The sequence below is a fragment of the Pteronotus mesoamericanus genome, unplaced genomic scaffold, assembly GCF_021234165.1.
Source record: "Pteronotus mesoamericanus isolate MK-2021 breed Mesoamerican mustached bat unplaced genomic scaffold, CSHL_Meso_final contig_78, whole genome shotgun sequence".
Taxonomy (NCBI): Eukaryota; Metazoa; Chordata; class Mammalia; order Chiroptera; family Mormoopidae; genus Pteronotus; species Pteronotus mesoamericanus.
Window position 1 is genome coordinate 18,069,289 of NW_026555258.1, and position 20,808 is coordinate 18,090,096.

The 20,808-nt window shown below is 38.7% G+C and overlaps 1 protein-coding gene across 1 annotated transcript in view; it reads right to left on the bottom strand.

The window, feature by feature from the left end:
* Positions 1 to 1,674: 1,674 nt before the first annotated feature.
* Positions 1,675 to 20,808, bottom strand: part of HSDL2 (hydroxysteroid dehydrogenase like 2) — a 60,269-nt gene continuing 41,135 nt past the window's right edge. Inside the window, exons 10-11 of the mRNA XM_054584517.1 lie at positions 18,502 to 18,630; positions 1,675 to 2,443 (exon numbers count right to left, since the gene is read on the bottom strand). Coding sequence (XP_054440492.1) covers positions 2,331 to 2,443; positions 18,502 to 18,630 — 242 coding nt within the window. The 3' untranslated portion in view covers positions 1,675 to 2,330. The remainder of the gene's footprint in view (positions 2,444 to 18,501; positions 18,631 to 20,808) is intronic.

The following is a 20,808-nucleotide window of genomic DNA, read 5'->3' on the forward strand; positions in this document are numbered from 1 at the left end:
TTTCTCATTATATTAATAATGGCCAGACTATTTCCAGACAGACGTGGTATGCATATGTGCACACATACGCATAAATACTATGTTTTTTTTTCTTGATAATCATCTTTTCTTAGTTTAATTTACAGCGGCCCAACTGAAAATTTAAGATAGGTAGAGGGAAAAGATGTTTTTTCTTCTACTTAAGGAGATTATGAGGTTCTATATTAAGAGGATTTGTTGAAATATAGGATTACTAGCAACAAACTATCTTAAAAATGTCTAAATAACTTCACCCAATCACTAAAAAGTACAGTGGCATAGTTTCCCTCCATACCATTCTGTTTCAGCAGCATGACTCAGTTGATTACAGGACAACACACAAGATAGCCATTCAAAACTTCCAGGAGGATCTACAACTTCAAAGCAGTTAATGGGCAAATCCAAGAAAAGGGAATACATGTGAAGTCATTACGTCAGTTGCAACATGTGGCAAGAGAGAAGGCTTTAGGAATGTAGGTAGCACTACCTTCACTTCTGACAGAAGAGTGCAGATTGCTCAGTACTTCCTAGTCATGAGCGCAAAGGGGCTGCAGATGACCTCACACAGCTCCCTCAATTCCTAATGTGAAAACCAAGGCTCTGTGGATTATTTTTTTTACAATATCCTAAAGACTTTTCATTAGCAAGTTCATGTGTTTAGTGACCAGAAACCAGAATTCCTGCCTCACAGTATTTTCTACTTTTTATGTTCCCAAAGCTTTGTGACCATGTGGAGAATGCAGAGAAAGGGAAGTTTTTAGAAAACTTCAGTAGAAAAGGAGGCAGTTGGCAACATCTCTTGTGAGCAGGATCCTTATGTAACTAGAAATGACTGGGCGATGCCAAGGGTGTTGTAAGGCTACCACTCAAAGTCACTCCATCTGGGCTTCATGGAGTGGGAGGTAGGGCTTTCAAGTTCTATTCAAGGCCAATGTACTGGGAAGTTTTTGTTGGATAGGGCTTGTTAATTTTGGCCTTGGCTAGTCCTTTCCCATCTCTGATACTCTGTTTCCTCATTTATAAAATACATATTAAATCCCCTGACATTATGATTCTATATGAAATGTAGGAATTAAGTTGCTTAATAGCACAATAATATTAAGTAGAATATGAGAAAGTAGAAATATTACACTCAGCAAGTATTTTTAACTGATTAAAATGAAAGGTAAGGGCTTTAAGTTTAGCTTTCTTAAAAAAAGACAAACAAGCCAACCATTGTATGAGTCTGTTAGGGCTGCCAGAACAAAATACCACAGACGGGGTGACTAAACCAACAAAAATTTCTTTCAGTTCTGAAGAAGTCTAAGATTAAGGTGTCAGTATGTTTGGTTTCTTCTGAGGCCTCTCTCCTTGACTTGGCAGATGTCCGTCTTCATGTGTCCTCACGTGGTCTTTATTGTGTGCATACCTGGTCTCTTCTTTTGTGCCCAAATTTCCTCATTTTCTAAGGACATCAGGCAGATTGGTTTAGTACCCACCCTAAAAGCCTCATTTTAATTTCATCACATTTTTAAAAGGCTTTATCTCCAAATACAGTCACATTCTGAGGGTACTAGGAGTTTGGACTTCAACATAAAAATTTGGGGGGCAGACAATTAAGCCTTTAACAACCATCTATTCTAATGTTCTCACTTCAAAGCATTGTTACCAAGCACATACTTCTGGGGAGAAATTATTTTATTTCAGGACATTTTTACATAACTTAAAATAGCATACATATTAGTTGAATTACAATAATATTTTCTTATAGATGACTTACACCTGGAAAACTAGTTAACAAAATGAAAAACTGCTTTTGTTTCATTAGTCTTCAAATTAGTATTTATAAGTAGTTTATGATGTGACTCCTGGGAAAATGTATTGTAGACTATCTTATTTAAAGTACATAAAAATCTAAAATATCACTAAAATTTTCATCGGTATACAATCCCAAAATAAAAATTTTAGAACTAACCATATTTTAAATGGGAAGAAGCTTTGAAAAGAGCTAATGTTACTTTACTGCTTGACCCTGATTGGTTGCTCCTAATACTTTTCCTAGAAGAATTTGGTAAATGATTTATAGTGCTTGGAGGGCAAAACTCACAAAATATAAAAAGCAGAATGTCTTTGAATTCTACTTAATGAAGTTTATGTTTGATTAGCTAACTGTTTTAATTATAATTTCAAGTTTTACAAATACATACACACTTTTTCCAGAAAAAAATTGCATATCCATATAATATAATAGGGAAGAAAACAAACATTAGATGTTAACTGTTGAGCCCTTTTACTTTTTGAGCTTAGAGTTCGACATATTTTTTTCTTTTCCTTCACAGCTTGGCATGCATCTGACTCATTAACTTCTCCAATTTGATTGCTAGCGTCATGTTTCCTTTAATCTTCAATTTTCCTGACATGAATGCCATTGTTGGTTTTAGTTTCCCTAAAATGAGAAATTGACAGAGGGAAAAGCATCCATTAGTACCCTTAGGGACATACTGCTTCAAGAATATGCATTATAAAAAGAATCTCCTTGAGTTCTATAAATCTGTGAAGCACAGAAATTTCTATTACAGCATTTTTAAATCAGTATCCTGGGAATCCCAATTCACAGACTTAAATGTTAACAATATCTTATAATATAGAGATAATGTAAAAATAACAATCAGCAAAAGATTATGGCAAAAAGCTGAAGATGCAACATTTATATACTTGTTACAGTACTCTCAAGGATACATGGCCCTCAAATGAATTGAGGTAAACAAACACTATTTTAGTTAATGTTCCAATCTATTATAGATCATTAAATTTTTAACATTTCAAGTTTAGGTTTTTTAAAAAATCTAAATGCATATAATATTAAGAAATGGTCATTAAAGCATAGGTAAAGACACAAAAGTATGTTAGCATTATTTTAACTACAAAAGTGCCAGGATATAAAATGTGAACACTAAAACAATATTACAGCTACTAACAACAAATAATAAATAGAGGCTCCATCAAGGCAGAAAACTTTGTTTTTATTTGCAAGTCTCATTGGGTGTTAGCACAGAGTCTGACACACACACACAGGAATTAATGAGGAAATTGAGGCTCAAAGAGGATTTTGACTTTCTGAAGATCACACAGCTTGTATACAATGGTGCTGAAATTCAAAGAGAGGTGTGTCTGATTCTCATTTATAGTTTTCGGAGCTCTATTATGCCCATTTATATATAGGTCATATCTCCAGAGGGCCCAATATGTATCTGGTGCATTAGTAAACTTTCACTGGGCCATGCACAGGCTGTTTGTAGAAAAAAAAGTGTAGGTTAATATATTGTGTATATACTGAGATACTAAACGACTTTAAATTGTTCTGTATAGGAGTTGTAGCAAAGCATTTATACAAGGGGGGGGGACTGCAATATATTGATTAAAAAACTGTGTATCTATTCTTACATATTAAACTTCAGTCACCTTCAAAGTACTCTCCATTTGATACAATACACCCATTGAGATGGCTTTTTTCCACTGCTCAAAACAGTTTTAGAACTCATTAATTTTGATGCCTTTTAGTGCTTCTGCTGTTTGTTTCACCTCTTCTACACTGGCAAAATGTTTTCCTTTCAGGACTTTTTTCATCCAGGGAAACAAACAAACAAACAAAATCACTTGGGGCAAGATCAGGTGAATAGGGAGCATGAGGCATGGGGGTCATGCAGTTTTTGGTCAAAAACTGCTAAATACTCAGTACAGTGAAAAAATTCACTGAATCCGAATGCAGCCTCTCACAATACCACCAGATGGGTTACTAAACACTCATCTAGTTGGGGAAGCCTGTACAATAAGGGGTCAGCCCTCCGGAAGATAATTCTGGGGTTTTTTTGGTCCCTCCTTGTAGATATAAAGGATCAAGTCCAATTCTTGCATTGTAATGAATAAACTGAACTGTGCATTAGTCCAAGGCAATGAGATGTTAAAATACCTCAATTCAAGAGACTCCCAGTCAAGATGGCAGCATAGGTAAACACAGCTTGCCTCCTCACACAACCACACCAAAATTACAACTAAAATACAGAACCACCATCACCCAGAAATCGAGATGAATGGAAGGTCAACAACTAGGGAATTAAAGAAACTACACCCATCCAGAGTGCTAGGAGGGGAGGAGAGCTGGAATGGGATGGTCCCATGCCCATGTGTGGTGGATAAAAATTCACAAGGGACATCTTAGGAGTGAGGAGTCCCAAGGCCCACACCAGGCCCCCCAGCCAAGGGTTCCAGTGCGAGGAAGATAAGGTCCCGTAACTCCTGGCTGCAAAAATCAGCAGGGATTGGGTTGGTAGAAGAAACTGATAGAGTCCCAAGCAGTTCCTTTTAAAGAACCCACATATGGACTTACTCATACTTACTCCCTCTGCGCTCCAGTACCAGAGTAGCAGCTTGAAGGCATCAGTGGCAGACAGGGAGGAACTAAAGTCACTGGCATCAAAGAGAGAGCTGGGGGATAGCTTTCTCCCAGGCAAAAAGGAGGGTAGAGGCCACTGTCCCCTTTTGGAACCCTCCCCCATAAAGCCACAGAGCCAGCAGGCAGGTGCCATATCTGAGACTCCATCAATCCAGCTAACACTGTTTGCCTTGCCCAGGAGATCTCCTAAGGCTCCGTCCCACCCAACTTTCTGGCCTACCCAAACTCTTAACAGTGACTTTTCCATATGAATGACTGGTCTTGGCTCATGCTTCACAACTTCCTAAATCCTCTCAAACAAGCAACAGCCAGCTTCAGTGAGGCCCCAGCCCCTACCTCTTGCTAAATTGCCCCAGGCTCAGCACTTGCAGCAGCTTTGCCTGGGAATTTCCAAGCCCAGCACAAGTAGCAGTCATCTCAGATTGCTTTATAGCTTAGGTGGACTGGCCCTGGGCAAAATATGAGTGAATACTGACCTTGTCCTTCACCACCCAGGAAACCCCAGAACCTGTGCACCCAGTGGACAACTACAGACCATGTCAGAGTACTACCAACCTGCCCACCTCCAGCACAGCTGATCTTACATGGAGGGCAGAGATTGGTGGTTAGTGGTCACAGCCAGTCCTTGCAGCTGACTAGCCTGGTTAATTACCTCCCATTGACCTGCCAACAGCAATCAAGGCTCAACTACAAGGGGAGGGGATACTCAGCCCACATGAAGGGTGCACCTCAAGCACCCGGTTTGGGTGATAGGGGAGGCTGTACCACTGGACCCTACAGGAAACCTACTACATTAGGCCACGCTATCAAGACAGGGAGTCATAGCAGTTCTACTTAATACACAGAAGCAAACACGGGGAGACAAAGTGGGGAGACAAAGTGAGGAGACAAAGAAACATGGCTCAAATGAAAGAACAGATCAAAGCTCCAGAAAAAGAACTAAACAAAATGGAGAAAAGCATTTTATCAGATGCAGAGTTCAAAATCCTGGTTATAAGGATGCTCAAAGAACTTAGTGAGGACCTCAACAGTATAAAAAGGATACAGTCAGAAACAAAGGATACACTAATTGAAATAAAGAACAATTTACAGGGAAACTAGAGTAGATGAAGCCAAGAATCAAATAAATGATTTGGAACATAAGGAAACAAAAAACAACTAATCAGAACAACAAGAAGAAAAAACAATAAAAAAATAAATGAGAACTGTGTAAGCAGCCTGTGGGACAACTTCAAGCACTCCAACATTCGCATCAGAGGAATTCCAGGAGAAGAGAAAGAGCAAAAAAATTGACAATCTATTTGAAAAAATAATGAAAGAAAAATTCCCTCACTTGGTGAAGGAAATAGACTTGCAAATCCAGGAAGCACAGTGAGTCCCAAACACGATGGATGCATACAAGCCCACTCTAAGACATGTCATAATTAAAATGCCAAAGGTTAAAGATAAAGAGAGAATCTTAAAAGCAGCAAGAGAAAAGCAGTTATTTGCCTACAAGGGCGTTCCCATAAGACCGTTAGCTGATTTCTCAAAAGAAAGTTTGCAGGCCAGAACGGACTGGCAAGAAATATTCAGAGTCATGAAAAGCAGGGACCAACATCCAAGATTGCTTTACCTAGCAAAGATATCATTTAAAGATAAAGATCTTCCTTGATCAGATAAACAGCTTCCTATATAAGAAAAAAGTAAAGGAGTTCATCATCACCAAACCGTTACTATATGAAATGTTAAAGGGACTTAGTTAAGAAAAAGAAGATCAAAACTATGAACAATAAAATTGCAATAAACACATCTATGAACAATTGAATCTAAAAAACAAACTAAGCAAACAAGAACAGAGAGAATCATGGATATGGAGAGCATTTTGATGGTTGCCAGATGGGAGGTGGGGTGGAGGAGAATGGGTGAAGAGGTGAGGGGATTAAGAAGTGCAAATAGGTAGTTATAGAATAGCCATGGGATGTAAAGTACAGTATAGGAAATGGAGTAGCCAAAGAACTTATACGTATGACCCATGGACATGAACAATGGTGTGGGGATGGCCTGAGGGAGTGGGGGCGCTGGGGGTGGGCAAAGGGGGAAACATGGGACAACTGTAATGGCATAATCAATAAAATATAATTAAAAAATACCTAACTTCATAAATAATAGCCATGGAAGATACCTGAAGATTTTTATTCTTTGAAGGAACAGAAGAGCCCCACCAAAAACTTATAAACACTAACATTTGGGTGTCCTCCAGCCAAAAAATAGGTTCCCTGCTTTTATCTCCGCAGTGAACCCTCCTGTCCACAAGCCCACCATTCTACTCATGATACACAGCTCCCGATCAGCTTTGTTGAGCCTCATCTATAAAGATGAATGGACATCAAATGGAGACAAAACAAAAACAACAACAACACAGATAAAAGCAATTTGGAGGAAAGAGAATGTAGCAGAGAAGAAAACTGAAACAAAGTATATGAATAACAAACAAGTAAGTTCCATAGTTCATGTCCTCATTGATTAACACCAATGTATCATAAACAGGATGCTGGAGGAGAAAGGGAGAAGGGGAGAAGCTCAGGAAAGAGGGAGAAAAGACAGGATAAAAAGGGGTGGGGAAGGGAGAGGAAGAAGGGGAAGGGGAAAAAGAGTAGATGAAGGGCAGTGGAATTGGGTTGAGTGAGGAGAAAGAAGGGGAACATAAGAGAAGAAGAAAGAATGAGAAACACCAAGGAGCTCTTGGAAGTTAACAATTTGATAGACAATATTAAAATACAACAGAAAGCAGATGCTTGCAGATCTCTGGTCATAGCGCTCAGTCTCTCTCTGTTGTAACAGTTTCCAGCTGGTGCAAAAGCCTCTCTCTAGCCCTCGCCCTGATAATCTTTTCAAATAAAGTATTTATTTACTATTAAAAAATAATAGAAAAGAAAGAAGAAAGTGAATCAATCTCCTAAAAAATAAGATGATTAAATCAGAGACCTAATGTTTTCTCCTAAAAGTGAGAACTGAGAAAACCAAGAGTATATCAAAGAAATAACATAAGAAACATTCCCAAGAGGCCTGTCAAATACCCAAGAAAATAAAAGAAAAAAAGACCACATTACCTTGTATCATTGTGAAATTTCAGAACACTACAGAAAAAGAGATCATTTTGATTCTGAAGCTTTCAGAAAGAAGGGTAGAAACAACAGATTAAGAGGAATAGTATCAAATTCTCAATGGTAATCTAGAATATGGAGCAATGTCTTCAAATTTCTGAAAGAAAGTGAATTTCAACCCAGAAATCTCCACTCCACCGAATAATCAGTGTGTTGGTAGACTACGAGTAGTTTTAGATACTCACTAAAATTACCTCTTTTGTATCTTTTTCATGAACCTACTGGAGAATGTTTGCCACCAAAATGAAGATGTAAACCAAGAGAGAAGACATGGGATACAGAAATAGGGGATTCGGTGCAAGGCAAAGTTAAAGAACTTTCTAGGATTACAGCTGTGTAGCAGGCTATTATAATGAGATACCTGTTCAGATTGTAACAAGAAGATAGAGGGATTCAGGGGGAAAAAGTAGACTGACAGGTAATTTGACACATTGGGCAGAGTAGAAAACTGTATCAAGAGGTTGTGAGGAGACTACAGGAAGATTTTGCTTTGTTTCTTTATACCTACACTAATGGAGAAAAAATGGGGCAATTATTTATATCCAGCAAAAATAAAAGTTCTGAGAGGAAACATTATAATAGACTACTATTTGACTCAGCAGCAAACTACGCCAGAATCATAATTATTTAAACGACTATTGATTTAAGCAAAAATTCTAAAATGACTACCATACTTTGCCATGTATAATGCACACTTCTTGTCCAAATTTTTCAGGGAAAAATAAGGATGCACATTATACATGGGCAGTACTAATTCTGTACCTATATAAATGTCTTTTAAATTATATTTGATTGATTATGCTATTACAGTTGTCCTGATTTTATCTGCCTTTGCTCCCCTCCACCCAGCATGCCCCACTCCCACAGGCAATCCCCCTACCCTTGTTCATGTCCAAGAGTCATGCATGTAAGTTCTTTGGCTACTCCCTTTCCTACACTGTACTTTACATCCCCATGGCTATTCTGTAACTACTGATTTGTACTTCTTAACCCCCTCACCCCTCATCCATTCTGCCACCCTGCTGTCCCATCTCTTTATCTTTAATCTTTGGCATTTTAATTATGTTGTGTCTTGGGGTGGGTCTCTTTGTGCCCATCTTGTTTGGGACCGTTCTCTGGACTTGTGTATCTATTTCCTTCACCAAGGGAAGTTTTCTCTCATTATTTTTTCAAATAGATTTCTGATTTCTTGCTCTTCCTCTTCTCCTTCTGGCACCCTGTGAAGCAAATGCTGGATTGCTTAAAGTTGTCCCACAGGCTGCCTACACTATCCTCTTTTTTTTTTTTTTTTTTGATTCTCTTGTTGTTGTTCTGATTGGTTGTTTTTTGTGTCCTTAAGTTCCCAATCATTGATCTGATTCTCAGCTTCATCCACTCTACTGTTGTTTCCCTGTAAATTGTTCTTTATTTCAATTAGTGTAGCCTTCATTTCTGACCAGAGCTTTTTTATGCTATTAAGGTTCTCACTAAGTTCCTTGAGCATCCTTATAGCCAGTGTTTTGAACTCTGCATCTGATAGATTGTGTATCCATTTCATTTAGTTCTTTTTCTGGAGTTTTAATCTGTTATTTCATTTGGGCCATGTTTCTTTGTCTTGTTTTCACAGCTTCCCTGTGTTTGTGTCTATGTTTTAGGTAGAGCTGCTTTGACTTGGTGTTTTGGTAGCGTGGCCTAATGTAATAGGTGTCCTGTAGGGTCCAGTGGCACAGCTTCCCCTATCACCCAAGCTGGGTACTTGAGGTGCACCCTTCATGTGGGCTGAGTATCCCCTCCCCTTGTAGTTGAGCCTTGGTTGCTGTTGGCAGATCAATGGGAGGGATTTACTAGGCCAGTTAGGTGCAAGGTATGGCTTTGACCACTTAACACCAACCTCCGTCCTCCATGGTGGATCAGCTGTGCAGGGGCAGGGTGGTGGTGCTCTCACATGGTCTGTAGTTGTCCACTGGGTGCGCTGGCCCTGGGGTTTCCCAGGTGGTGGAGACCAAGATCAGTCCCCACCTGTTTTACCTGGGGCCACCCTGTCTGAGTTATAAAGCAACCTGGGATGGCTGCTACTTGCACTGGGCTTGAAGATTTCCAGGTAAAGCCAAGCTGTGAATCTAGGCTGCTAGTTCTGGGCCTGGGGCTCACTGAGGCCAGCGGCTGCTGGTTTGAGAGGATTTAGAAAATTGTGAAGCATTAACCATTCATAAGGAAAAGCAGCTTGGGTGGGCCAGTAAGGTGGGTGGGGCAGAGTCTCTGGAGATCTCCAAGGAGGGTCAAACAGTGTTAGCCAGGTTGATGGAATCTTATATATGGCACCAGTCCACCAACTCTGTGGGGGGAGGGCCCAGAAAAGGGACAATGGCCTCTGCTCACCTTGATGACACACACCTCAGTCTCCCTCTGCACGCCACTGGTGCCCCTCAAGCCTCCTCCTGGGCACTGGAGCCCAGAGGGAGTGAGTGAGTAGGTGAGCCTATGTGTGGGTTCTTTAAGAGGAACTGTTTGAGGTTCCAGAAGTTTCTTCCACTGAATCAATCCCTGCTGGTTTTTGTGGCCAGAAGTTGTGGGGACTTATTTTCCTGGCACTGGAACCCTGGGCTGGGGGGCCTGGGACTCTTTACTCCTGAGATATCCCTCCCAAATTTTTATCCACCACATGTGGATGTGGGACCAGCCTGTTCCGTGTCTGCACCACTCCTACCAGTCTGGGTGGATGTGGTTTAATTCTGTAGTTGTTAGACTTCCATTCAACTCGATTTCTGTTGGTTCTGAGTGACGGTTTTTCTATATTTTAGTTGTAATTTTGTTGTGGTTGTACAAAGAGGCGAGCCGTGTCTGCATATGCCGTGATCTTGACGAGAAGTCCACATGTTTTTAATTCTTTTATTTATGCTTATGCATTAAAAGTGTAACTCTAGAAAGCAACAGCAATATCCATATGCAAAATAATACCCTAAAATACAATAATCAGTTTTGTCTCTAAATATAAGTAAATAAATATTGAATTAAAAAATTAAAATGAAAGATTTTTTTCCTGAAACTTTGGGTCAAAACGTAGGCGCACACTATACATGGCAAAATGCAGTATATTGGGAGGATAAGAAGCGGGGAGGTGAAGTAGAATCAAGGCACTATAAAAGTGCTTAAATCTTACCTATCAGTCTTTAGTGAATCTAAAGAAAACAAGTGCTATAAATATAACAACTGAGAAATGTGAAAACATTGAGAATGTGCAGTTAAATAGAAAGAAATAACAAAATGACCTGAAGACAGATTACCTCTGGGGAATGAGAGGGGAAAAGCCAAACAACTTTTTAAATCTATATACTATAAAAAATTGAGGTGATATTTACATGATGTAAAATTAACCATTTTAAAGTGAACAATTCAGTAGCATTTAAGTACAGTCACAATGTTGTGTGACTACCACCTCTATCTACTCGCCTAGTACTTCATTACCCAATAAGGAAACCCAGTACCCATTAAGCATTACCAGTGTCCCTTCCTCTAGGCCCTGAAAACCACCAAACAGCTTTCTATGGATTTACCTATTCTAGTTTTTCATATAAATGGATTCATACATTATGTGATCTTTTGTGTCTAGCTTCTTTGACTTAACATGTTTTCAAGATTCATCCATGATGTATCATTAAGTTTTATGGCTGAATAATATTTAATTTTATATAATAAATTATAATTTGTTTGTATATAATAATTTATTTATAAATTCATCTGTTGGTGGGCATTTAGGTTGTTCCCACCTCTTGGCTATTGTTCACAGTGCTGCTATGAAAATGTGTACACATGTATTGGAGTGTTTTCAATTCTTCTGAGTATATATCTAGGAGTGGAAATACTGGCTCCTATTGTGACAGGATAGTAAGAAGCTGGGAAAATTCCTGGGCAAGTTGAATAGGGAAACTGAGATGTTGGGAAATGCCCTGTCTGGTTTCAGGAACTGTAACCCCACCAATAGGCAAGAGGGCCCCAAGGCTGGAAATAATCAAGGAGGCCTTAGGAAAACAAGCCACTGAGGAGATGAAACCTGACCCCCTGGCAGGGGTGTAGCCCCTGCCTCCCTCTCATCACCCTGCTTGGCCCTGTGATGGTTGGTTGTTGATGATGGGTAAGTTTTCTCATGAGGAGAAACAACCTAAGACAGACATCGGCTGGTATAGGCAGCAGACATTGACTTGGGGAACATAGGGAAAGAGCAAAAAGGTCCGCACCCCTTGGCTCGGCTTGGACATGATCGGAGTCCTCATTCCATCTGAAAGAAGTCTCCTTGTTTCTTGGTGGTTCCCTCCCCATGCCTGGCTCAGGCTCAAAACAATACTGGAGACAGCCCTAAACAAGATCTGGCGGTTCCCAAGGGACATCAGCCTAAAAGAAAATTATTTAAAGTATGCTTTGTTTCTCCCTCAAAAGCTATAGACAACTTATGCTGGGAAGGAAATTTACATCTTTCACAGACCCTAACCTTAAACCCTTTGGTGCTCTTATGTTTACTACGCTCTCATATTTCCGCTCTCTTGTTTATTAGTCTCCTCTCAGACCCAAGTAAATCGGTGTGTTCCTGCCATCTGTTTTCTTCAAAACATCATCTATTCTCTGTAAACATTAACACACAGATGTAATGAGATCACCTGTGTATTCCTATTACCCGGCCCCACTGACAACCCTTTCAATAAAAGCCTTTGGAAAAAGGGGCTCGGGGCCTTCCCCACTAGAGGGAAGAGCCATGGCCCCTCTCCTGGCAGACAGAGACGTGTTTGTGACGACTCGTGTTTATTCCCTCCATCCGTGACAACCCCGAGACGGGCTCTGCGGGATTCAGAGTCCGCGCTCCCATCTCAGCTGGCCCTGGACAGTAACCCTCGGATCCCGGAGCGCCGCCCTCCCCGCAACGTGTCCCATCCCCGCAGCACTGAGACAAGAAAATTAAACAAGGCCAAACAATTGAGACAACTTGCAACCAGCTGATGAATCATAAGACTATCTTCCCCAACCAAGGACGCTTGAGAGCAAATAGTTTATAACTCTCCTCCCTAACCAGAGAAACCAAAGCTTAAATCACCCTGATCTGGGCAATACAGAACAGAGACCCAATTAATGCCATCTGTGCCAGCTAAACCCAAGGACAAATGAAGTTAGAGGAAGAAATAACAAAAACCCCATTAAAAGCCAAGCAGACCCATCATAAAAGTAAAACAGTATAGCAGACCAAATAATCATCCCCTCCCATAAGATCATTTTGATACATCAGCATATTAAAAACAGACCTGAAAGCTAAGTAATAGTTTGCTGAAACGCTCCCCTAAGATTCTCACCTGCAGAAGAAAGACAGAAACACAAGACAAAGACTGAGTGATAGCTCACTCTAGTCTAGAGCATAACTATGACCCTTTTCGGGCATGAACTTTTTACTTCCTCCTAAACTGTAAGGGTCCCCATGAGACTTGCAGCCTGGGGAGCAGTGGGCAGCAGTAGCTCACCCCAGGCTTACCCTCTGATCCTGTCTCCAATGCCCCCCTTTCCTCTTAATCCCCAGTAAGCTAAAGGCAGCCCCACCTTTACATCTATGGTCAAATGCTTTTTAATAAGGATTCCAAGACCATTCAATGAAGAAAGAATGAGCTTATTCAACAAATGGTACTGGGACAGTTGGATATTTACATGCAAACGACTGAAAGTGGACCCCTACCTTGTACCATGTACAACATTATTGACTCAAGATAGGTCAGAGGCCTAATTTTAAGAGCTAAAACTAAATACTATTAGGAGAAAACATAAAGGAAAATCATCAAAACGTGGATTTCACAAAGGATTCTTAGATCTGATAGCAGAGGCACAAGCAACAACGAAAAACAGATAACTGGTCTTCATCAAAACTAAAAACTTTTGTGTTTCAAAATATGTCATCAAAAAAGTGAAAAGATAACCCACAAAAATGGCAGAACATATTTTCTTGCTTTTTTCCAAATTATATACCCAATAAGGTATATAATCATCATGTTGCATACCTTCTTTATATCTGCTATATATGAAGAATTCTTAAAACTAAAAAAATCTCAATTAAAATAGGCAAAGGATCCGAACAGACATTTCTTCAAAGAAGATATATATATACAACCAATAAGCACATGAAAATATGATGATATCATTAGTCATTAGGAAAATGCAAATCAAACACCACAATGAGATATCACTTCACACCCTCCAGGATTGCTATAAAAAAAAAAACTCTAAAAAAATAACCAGTGCTAGTGAGGGTGAGGATACAGAGAAATAGAAACTCTCACACATTGCTAGTAGGAATATAACTGGTGCAATTGCTGTAGAAAACAATTTAATAATTCTTCAAAGAGATAAACATTGAGTTAACATATGACCTAGCAATACAAGAGAAATGAAAACATACGTCCACACAGAAACTTGGATACAAATGTTTATATCAACATTATTCATAACAGCCAAACAACCCAAACATCTGTCAACAGGTGAACAAATAAACTATGGTATGTCCATATGATGAAATATCATTAAGTCACACACACACAAAAAAGAAATATTGATACATGCTACTACAACTTGGATTAACCTTGAAAACATTATGCTGAGTAAAAGAAGCCACATGCAAATAATTATATATTGTATGATTCCATTTATATAAAATTTCCAGAACTGGCAAATCCATAGACAGAGAGAAAGCATATTAGTTGTTGCCCGGGGATGGTGGAGGCTGAAATGGGGAGTGTTACTTAAATGGTATGGGGTGTTCTGGGATGATGAAAAGTTTTGAAACTGAAGATTAGTGGTGGTTTGATAGCACTGTAAATGTACTAAATTAAATGCCACTGAACTGTACACTTTAAGATGGTTAACTATGTTACATGAATTTCATCTCCATATTTTCATACAAGGGAATGAAGTACTACAATAAGAATGAAACTTGATCCCTGGCTGGTGTGGCTCAATGGGTAGGCCTGTGAACTAAAAGGTCGTTGTTTGACTTCCCATCAGGGCACATACCTGGGTTGCAGGCCAGGACCCTAGTTGGGGGCATGCAAGAGGCAACCAATTGATGTTTCTCTCACACACTGATGTTTCTCTCCCTCTTTTTCTCCCTCCCATCTCCTCTCTCTAAAAAAATAAAATCTTAAAAAAAAAAAGGATGAAACTTGAAAACATGTTGAAGAAGAAACATGCTGAAAGAAGTCAGTCACATATTGTATGATTCTGTTCATAGGCAAGTACAGAACGGGGAAATCTACAGAGACAGAAAGTAAATTAGGAAGTTGCTTAGGACTAGAGGCAGGTTGATGGGGGATATGGGATTTATAGCTAATGGGTATGGGGTTTCTTTTTGAGGTAATGAAAATGTTCTAAAAGCAACTGTGATGATGGGTTGCAAGTACCTGTGAATATGCTAACAATGGTTGGGTTGTATACTTTTAAAAAAAAGATTTTATTTATTTACTTATTTTTGACAGAGGGGAAGGGAGGGAGAAAGAGAGAGAGAGAGAGAGAAACATCGATGCGTGGTTGCTTCTCACGCACCCTACACTGGGGAACCTGGCCTGCAATCCAGGCATGTGCCCTCACTGAGAATCAAACCAGCAACCTTTTGGTTCATAGGCCGGTGTTCAATCCACTGAGCCACAACAGCCACGGTGAATTGTAAATGGGTGAATTATATGGTATGTGAATTATATCTCAATAAAGTTGTTTAAAAAAATAAAAGCTATTACAATATTCCCAGGCCTAAATGTCTTCACTGGTTAATTCACAGGATACAAAAATCAATACACAGCCCCGGCTGGGTATATCAGTTGGTTAAAGCGCCGTCCCCGATACACTAAGGTTGCGGGTTTGATCCTCACTTAGGGCACATACAAGAATCAACTAATGAATGCATAAATAAGTGGAACAACAACAACAAAAAAAGTGAGAACAACTAATAGCATAAACAATAAAAATAAATATTAAAAAGTAAAAGGGAACTTTAAAAAATAGCTAATAAATACAGCATTCTATATAGAATCCATTCTGCCAATATATTAATCAGGTAATCTTGTTTAACTTATTTTCCTTTCTATTATAATGCTTTACCATACAGTGGCCTCTACTGGCAAAAAGCAGAGATTTTGATTAGTTGATCACTAGCTGCTCTAAGTATTTACATTTATAATGTATCCACTATGTGAATTAGGTCACAGAAATGGCTATGGTTTCTTAAAGGAGAATGCTTAGGATTATAAAGTCTAAATTTTGTCCATTCAAAAGAAAGTAATGAAGTGAGAACAAAAGGAAATAGAAAATAAAAGCAAACTCACTCCTAATCTAAATATTGCTATAAAAGAAAACTTATAAAAATACTTCTTTTAAAATTGCTCTTTTAACTGACTAATCTGTCCTAATCAACCCAGGAAACAGAAAGCACATTCCAGAAATATGTAAATGAAAAGCCCATTAATACAAGTTTATGCTATATAAATAAAATGTAAATTAAATAAAATGTAAATTAAAGAAGTAACTTGATTCTTGCACCTTTTGAGGTTAGAATAGCATGATTTCATCATGATTAAAGTGTACAAGCTCGGAATTGGATTTGAATCCTAGTTCTAATGTTTATTCACTATGTGACCTTCGGTCTATTATTTAATTCATCAACACTTCAATCTCCACTTTTATAAAATGAAGAAAATATTTTAGCTCAAAACTTTCTTTTGAGTATTGCTTTACTCATAGTAATCGTTTAATAAATATTCACTACAATTATTGTTATTTTTGTGTAAAGTTGACAGGTTTTTACTTTAAATGGTTATTAGGGTAAAAAAATACATATTTATAAAATTTAAATTTATTAAACATTTACTGAGCATCTGTTATGTCCAAAATACTGTTTAAGCTTTATAAAAAAAAGTTGTTAAAACACTAAAACTATTGAAAATAATTAAAGAGATAACTATTCATCAACATTGAAAGATGTTATAATGTACTAAATGAAAAAGATTATCAAACAGTAGTAATGTTGTAACAGTTTTTATAAGCACATGTATTTATACATTCACAAAAATAGATATATGACTGTAAACCAAAATCAATTGATGGTCATCTCTCAGTTGTGTGATAAACAATTAATTTTTCTTATTTTATTTTTTAATGTATTTTATAATTTTTGCACTATTTAACTATTTATGAATATTTAACACTGCTAAAAAAAAGGAAAATTGAAGAGACCTCAATAATTAGTAACACTACAGAGAGATTAGCTCAGATAGTTGGTAGGCCATTAGCATCCTGGATTAGAATTGGAAAGCAAGACCTACAGGGCAAAGAATACACTGTGATCTTCAATTTATGAAGATTAAAACAGAACAAAGAATCAATAACATTAATAATTCATTAAATAAAAGAATCCTTAGATTAGAATGTTTTTAAAAAGATTTTAATTTTATTTTTAAAGATTTTATTTATTTTTAGAGAGAGGGGAAAGGAAGAAGAGAGAAAGAGAAACATCAGTGTGTGGTTGCCTCTCACATGCCGCCTACCAGGGACCTGGCCTACAACCCGGGCACGTACCCTGACTGGGAGTCGATCCAGCGACCCTTTGGTTCGCAAGCCAGCATTCAATCCACTGAGCAACACCAGCCAGGGCTAGATTAGAATATTATAATGCCAATGCTGCTTCTAATAATTAACATCATTTGGAGTAGTGTTCTAAGAGCAGAAAAAATTTTATAAATTACCCTAAAATTTTTTTTGACACAGCTAGATGTACATGAGTAGAAAAGAAAATTATGCAAAAGGTTCTCTTGGTTAGGGATGCCACAGAAAGCAGGGTCATTGGGCCACGGGAGAGGACAGCTATTTTCTGTTACAATATCTGGCAAAATTGAGGCATGAACTTACTTACTCTCAATAAGTGAGCTGCAGCTGAGTCCATCACCTCTGGTGAATCAGGTGTTATTGGAAATAATATCTTAGTCAAACCAGTAAAAATGAAGTCCACCTTTTGAATTATCTTATTATCAGTCATACAAAAAGGAAATTCTGACATCTACTCTTCATTTGTTGGTTAAAGTAGAAGTAACAGTCGTTACTTCCCAAGAAGTGCTCTTTTAAAAAATTTTTCAATTACAGTTGACATTCAATATTATTTTATATTAGTTTCATAGGTACAGCACCATGGTTAGACATTTAGATAATTATGAAGTGATCTCACCTATAAGTAGTACCCACCTGGCACCATACACAGTCATAACAATATTATCTTTCCTATGCTGTACTTGACATTTCCGTGACTATTTTATAACTACCTGTTTGTACTTCTTAATTCCTTCATGTTTTTCAACCAACCCCCTAAGTGCCTCTCATCTGGCAACTATCAGTTTTTCCCTGTATCTATGAGTCTGTTTCGGTTAATTTGTTTACTTTGTTTTTCAGATTCCACATATAAGTGAAATCGTGTGGTATTTGTCTCTTTCTGTTGGACTTATTTCACTCAGCATAACTCTAAGCCTATCCATATTGTTGCAAATGGTAAGATTTCATTCTTCTTTAAGGCTGAGTAATATTCCATTGTATATACATGTATCACATCTTCTTTATCCACTTGTCCATTGATGGACACTTAGGTTGCTTTCACACCTTGTCTATTTTAAGTAATGCTGCAATGAACACAGGGGTGCATATATCTTTTGGAATTAGTGTTATGGATTTCTTCAGATAAATACCCAGAAGTGGAATTGCTGGATCACAAAGCAGTTCTATTTTTAATTTTTTGAAGAACTTCCATACTGTTTTCCATATTGGAAAGCAATCCCACAAACAATGCATAAGGGTTCCCTTGTCTCCACACCTTCACCAACACCTGTTTGTTGATGTACTGATAAATTAATGAAATTGAAAACTCACCTGAAAACATTTTTACAAAATCATCAGCGGACATACTCATCACCACATCTGCCTGATCAGATGGATCTCCATATCCAGCATTCCCACCCTTGTTTTTAAGATCAAGAAACCACGTTCCACCATCTTCACCTACACAGAAGACAAAGGTAGAGAAATAAATGCCAAAGAAGCCCTCTCCTTAAACTTAGTAACTGCTACAATTAGAATAATCTTACATACTGCTGTTTCCCAGGCTAAAATCCCCGGGCTGCTATCGATTTCAGCAAATATTTATTAATTATTTATTATATCCCAGGCATTGGCTAGGCTCCGAAGACTCCGCAATAACATGGTTCTTACAAAAGAGGAATTGGAGGGTGATATGGTGTAAGGAAATCCCAACTGAAGCTGAGATTTAACAGTTAAGTAAGAATTAGCTAAATAAAGAACTGAATAAAAAGTATAGTAGGACCAGAAGGTAGAAAGAGAGCAGAGAGCGGGATCAGATGAGCTCATACAGCAGTCAGATCAGTGCAGTGAGCCATGTATTCATTGACTTCACCCTAACAGATGTGCTGTGGAAGGAGAATGACATAGTCTTGTATTTTAAATAGATCACCCTAACAGCAGTGTGAAGACTATATTGGAGAAGGATAAAAAGGATGTAGAAGACTAGTTAGGATGGTGTTGGGTAATTTTGGAGCTTGGGGCTGTATGCCTGGACCAGGATCATGGCAGTGGGGATAGAGAAAAGTAGGCATACCTGAGAAATAATTTCAAAGCAGGACCCATGAGGACTAGGTACTTCACGGAATGTGAAGAGGGAAAGGGGGGGAGGGTACATGAGAATGATTTACTGGTTTTGGGCACAGGGAACAGTAAATATTGGTGTGTTTTTTTACTGAGAGAGGACTACTAAAGAGCAGACTTAACAGGTATTCCCGAAGGCAGCTACTGGGAATGGTGAGTAGCTTTGAAAATTTTCATATTGTGACGGCCAAGTGAATATGTCAAATGAAGTCTGACTAGGCTAGAAATAGAGATATATGAATAAACACTTCATATGGTCACTGAAGTCATGTGAGGGTTTGGAGATTCCTAGCAAAACTCTGTAGAATGCTAAGACAGTGACCTGAAGAACATCCTTGAAGGACAAAGGAGAAGCCTCTAACACAGGAGACTGAGAAGGTATGATCACAGACAGAGAAGGAAAGCAAGGAGAGCTATTGTCAAAGGAGCCAAGGAAAGGGAGCATTTCCAGAAGGAATGGTCAACAGCATCAAATGCTGCAGAGGTGTGACAAGAATGATAAATACCCACTGGTGACAGAGAAGTCACCAAGGACCTTGGTGAAAACAAATTCAGTGGAATGGATAAAAATGATACCAGAGCAGAGTGATTTGTAGGTGAAAATAATTTTTGCTTATTGTGTTTCATTGTGTTTGTTTAAAACACAGAATAGACTGAGAATGTTAAAAAACCTTTGGGAAGGAGGCTGCAGGATGAGCAGTGAAAGAGAGGGCATAATTAACAGTGCAAAGCCCCTGAAGAGGCCAAAGGAAATGGAATCTAGAACTTTGCTATTCAAAATGTGCTCCATGGACTGCAGTGCTGTTATCACCTGTCAGAAATGCAGAATTCAGACCCCACCTCAGACCGACCTGCTGAACCAAATTCTGCATTTTAGCATGAATACAGGTAATTAGTATGAACATTAAAAGCTTGATGCCCTGGCCGGTGTGGCTCAGTGGACTGAGTGCTGGCCTCTGAACCAAAGGGTGGCCAGTTCGATTCCCAGTCAGGGCACATGCCTGGGTTGTAGGCCAGGTCCCCAGTGAGGGGCACACGAGAGGCAACCACACATTGATGTTTCTCCGCCTCCCTTTCTCCCTCCCTTCCCCCCTCTCTAAAAATAAATAAGTAAAATATTTAAAAAAGAAAAGCTTGAGATGCACTGATCTAGAGTTGAATTCTGTTGTGTTGGGAGGGGAAGAAGAGGGAATGAAGTCTAAAATGGTTAATTTAGTATCAGATGAAAGGAAGTTGAAGCAATTCACCTGTAGGCTTGTATTCTCTCTGTGAAAGAGGAAGTGGGATTATCCATTGACACTGACAGGGGAGTGGTGAAGGGAGAGATGGAAGATCTGAGGACACTGAGAAGGGTTAAAATAGTAACTGTGGAGAATGAGGCAGTAAGCTGACCACAGAAACAGAATTCGGACATGTTGCTTAGACCCCAGTAGAGGGGCAGTGATGAATTTCTACTGATACAGATCCACTGGGTGGTGCAATTATTTTTTTCTTCCATTTCTCCAGCAAGATTCAGCA